Source organism: Brassica napus, assembly GCF_020379485.1.
Source record: "Brassica napus cultivar Da-Ae chromosome A6 unlocalized genomic scaffold, Da-Ae chrA06_Random_24, whole genome shotgun sequence".
Taxonomy (NCBI): Eukaryota; Viridiplantae; Streptophyta; class Magnoliopsida; order Brassicales; family Brassicaceae; genus Brassica; species Brassica napus.
In genome coordinates this window covers 56688-59938 of record NW_026014063.1, presented here as the reverse complement: position 1 = coordinate 59938, position 3251 = coordinate 56688, and the positions used below count along the sequence as shown (strand labels likewise).

General features: G+C 35.1%; 1 protein-coding gene across 1 annotated transcript; it reads right to left on the bottom strand.

Moving 5' to 3' along the window:
* Positions 1-1138: 1138 nt before the first annotated feature.
* LOC125594374 (acid phosphatase 1-like) lies at positions 1139-3251 on the bottom strand. Its single transcript, XM_048770640.1, has 3 exons — positions 2489-3251; positions 1720-1929; positions 1139-1370 (listed from the first exon to the last, which is right to left on the bottom strand). The coding sequence occupies exons 1-3, from the start codon at positions 2911-2913 to the stop codon at positions 1193-1195; spliced, it is 813 nt and encodes a 270-aa protein (XP_048626597.1). The 5' UTR covers positions 2914-3251; the 3' UTR covers positions 1139-1192.

Sequence of the window (3251 nt, the reverse complement as noted above, 5' to 3'; positions counted from 1 at the left end):
ATGGGGGAACAGCTATGTTTAGTCAAGAGTTTATTTTATCCTTTATTTGCTTGAGAGCTTCCAACTTCCTTCTGCTGTTTGTTACTCTTTTTAGTTCTTTAATAACTTAGAGTAGCTTTCAAGTTATTATGTATACCTACTTAAGTCTTTGCTGAATGTTATATACTTTGATCTTATATCTGAATTTCATCAGATCCAATCAGATATAGAAAGATGAGATTACTTTTAAAAAGAGCCCATAATCAGTTTCACAAAGGCCCAAAATGGTAAAGAAAGAAGAAAAAAAAGAGCTGAATTCAACTGAAACAAAGATGATAATGGGGCATATATCATCATAAGTAGGGTGGGCACTTCGGTTATTTATCGGTTCGGTTCGAGTTCGGTTCGGTTTGGTTGGTTCGGTTCTAGAATTTTTCCAGCTGAAGTAAACTATAGTTAGTTTGGTTTGGATCGATTTCGGTTCGGTTATGTTCGGTTCGGTTTATATTCGGTTTGGTTTGTATTCGATTCGGTTTGTATTTCGGTTCGGTTTCGGTTTAATCGGATTTCTCTTAGTTTATTTATTGTACAAGAAATCATGTTTTAATACATAAATGTAAGGTTGTCATGAAATAATCGTGTTGGACATAATCAAAAATTAAATATGTAAATTCAATTCAATTTAATTAGACTTGGTTTAGGTTTTAATTGTAGGGTTTAAAAGTATACGCTATTGGAAAAAACTAACCATGGATATTATGTAGGCTCAATGACGAATATTACAAAAATTAGACAAAGTGTCATGGAAATCAAATTATATTAGGATTTTCTTCGTGCAAAAGGAAATTAAGTGGGCTTTATCTTAGGATTTTAATATCTTGATATTACTAATATTTTTAATTTAAATAATTATAAAAATATTTCGGTTTATCGGTTCGGTTTGGTTTAAACCGAACTGAACTGAACCGTTCGGATTGGAAAAATCTTCAACTGAAAGATTTGAAATGGACTTTGGTTTGGTCCGAATCAGTTTCGGTTCGGTCGGTTCGGTTTGATCGGTTCGGTTTGATTTTTTTGCCCACCCCTACTCATAAGCGTTTGAATTGGTATATAAACCAGAAATGGAAAAATGAAGGGAGAGAATCAAAAGACAGAAGAATAAGATTGGAATTCTGATCTTATTTTTTTGGTTAGAGTAGTACATATGATTTGATCAAGCGATGTAGTAGATGGAGTTAGGGAGCTTGAAGGTTCTCTTGGGAACTGGACAACCTGCGAAGCTGTTCCATTGTGAACCCATCACTCCCCAAACTCTGTATCCAAGACTTGTAAGCCATGTCCTCACATCTGCTTTGTATTGGCTCACACTCTTCTTCTCTTCCTCTTCTCCCCTACAAATTTACGGTTGACAACTTTATTAGTACCCGACCCGGTTTACAATATATTATACCAGAAAGCTCGAATTATGTTGGTTGCTCATCATAGATTTATATGGACCTTGACATGTACCATATTTTTACCGTGCCATAAGTCAAACCTTTAGTGATGTTAACGTGAGAATACATGGACTCATCATAAAAAAAAAAGAGCGTATCCTGAATTGGTTTTAGTTTCGGTTTTATGACAAGAGTTAAGAGAAATTAGAAATAAAATTTCTGTTTTACATGATAATGAACTTATTTATATACCTACCTACTCAATTATAACAATCAAAAGACACTTGAACCGAGGATTATATACCTGAGAAGAAGGTTAGACCAGCCGTGGTAACCGACTTCAATAAGGTTTTCGACGGTGGCGGATCTGAGATACTCTTTACGAGAAGAGACCAAAAAGATTTTGAAGCCTCTCTCTCTGATCTCGTGGAACAGCTTCACCATGCTTGGAACCGCTGGTGCCTTTCCCAAATTTTGCCATTCCTCGAACTTGGTCGTGTTTAGTTGCTCACCACTGATTCAAATCATTGTAACATTTCAGTCCCGGTTGCTATAAACCGGAGCAAAGCGAACCAGAAGAGAGGAATGATAGATGTAGGCTGTAGCCATGTAGGCAAAAAAACCGAACTAAACCAGATCTCAAACAAGCTTTGTTCTTATAACCCGATCGCTTCAAATGATTATCAAACAAAACCAACTGATATGAGATCTGTTAGTGTAACCAAACCTATTCAGATCCAATCACATCATGTTTTGGTTATATATTCATTACATTAAGCCATATTATTTGCGTCAACAAAAGTCGAAATAAACACTTTTTTGTTTATATATATTGATAACTAAGTTCTACCACTTATAAAAAAACAAACTAAATTTTTGTCAAATCCAAACTTTGTAATAACATTTATAAAATTATATATAACGGATTAAAATATAATTACTCTGCTTAAAACATTATATATATATATATATATGTATTTCAATAATTACTGTCACCAGAAAAACTCAAACTAAGATTTTCTCCAATCAAATCAGAGCGAACCAAATCTATATGTTACTTTCAATTTTCTTACCCGAAGCATCCGTTGCTCTTGTGGTAAGGAATGGTGGAGAGAAGAGTGTCATCAATGTCAAAGATCCAAGCATCCATTCCATCACATTTCTTCTTCTCGCAACAAGTTTTTCCGAGGTATAGGATGGCTTCATCAACGGCTCTCTCCACGTCATCCTCATATTGAGATGACGTCATATACTTTTGGACGAACCAGACGCACTCCTGCGGCACCACCGTGAAGTCTCTGATGTTGTGAAGCTCCACGTTGACTCTCCAGCTCTCGCAGTATCCGTTTAGGTTTGATACTTTCAACGATCCTATGCCGTTTTGGCTGGTGGTTGGCTTGCCTCCTTTGAGCTGGTTTAGGATGTTCCAGTCACGAGCTGAGACCATTGCGGTGAAGAAGCACGCAAGGGTTAGCGAGAGCAGCAAAGATCTAGCCATGTCGATGATGACTTGATCAAGTTGACCGGTGAAGAAGATTTACTTGTTTTGGCGATCTGTATGTAATATGGTAATGTCTATATATAATAGATAAGAGTATCTAGTATAGCATACAAGTGTCACATAACAAAAAAAAGAAGTATATAACAAAAAAAATGCACTATTAGTTTGTCTATCGAATTAGTTTCACTATCAATAGAAACAAAAAATGTTAGAATACATTACAGAAAATTGGAATATAGTTTTTATACGATTTTTTTTGTCTAAATACCTTTTCGATATCTACAGATCAAACTTATCATTTTCATGTGAAATAATTTACATTAAAAAACTATGGG

Coding starts and splice junctions, on each gene's coding strand:
- LOC125594374 (XM_048770640.1), bottom strand. CDS start 2,913: ATGGCTAGATCTTTGCTGCTCTCGCTAACCCTTGCGTGCTTCTTCACC. Junction 1,930..2,488: donor AAGAGCAACGGATGCTTCGG/GTAAGAAAATTG, acceptor GATTTGAATCAG/TGGTGAGCAACTAAACACGA. Junction 1,371..1,719: donor TGGTCTAACCTTCTTCTCAG/GTATATAATCCT, acceptor GTAAATTTGTAG/GGGAGAAGAGGAAGAGAAGA.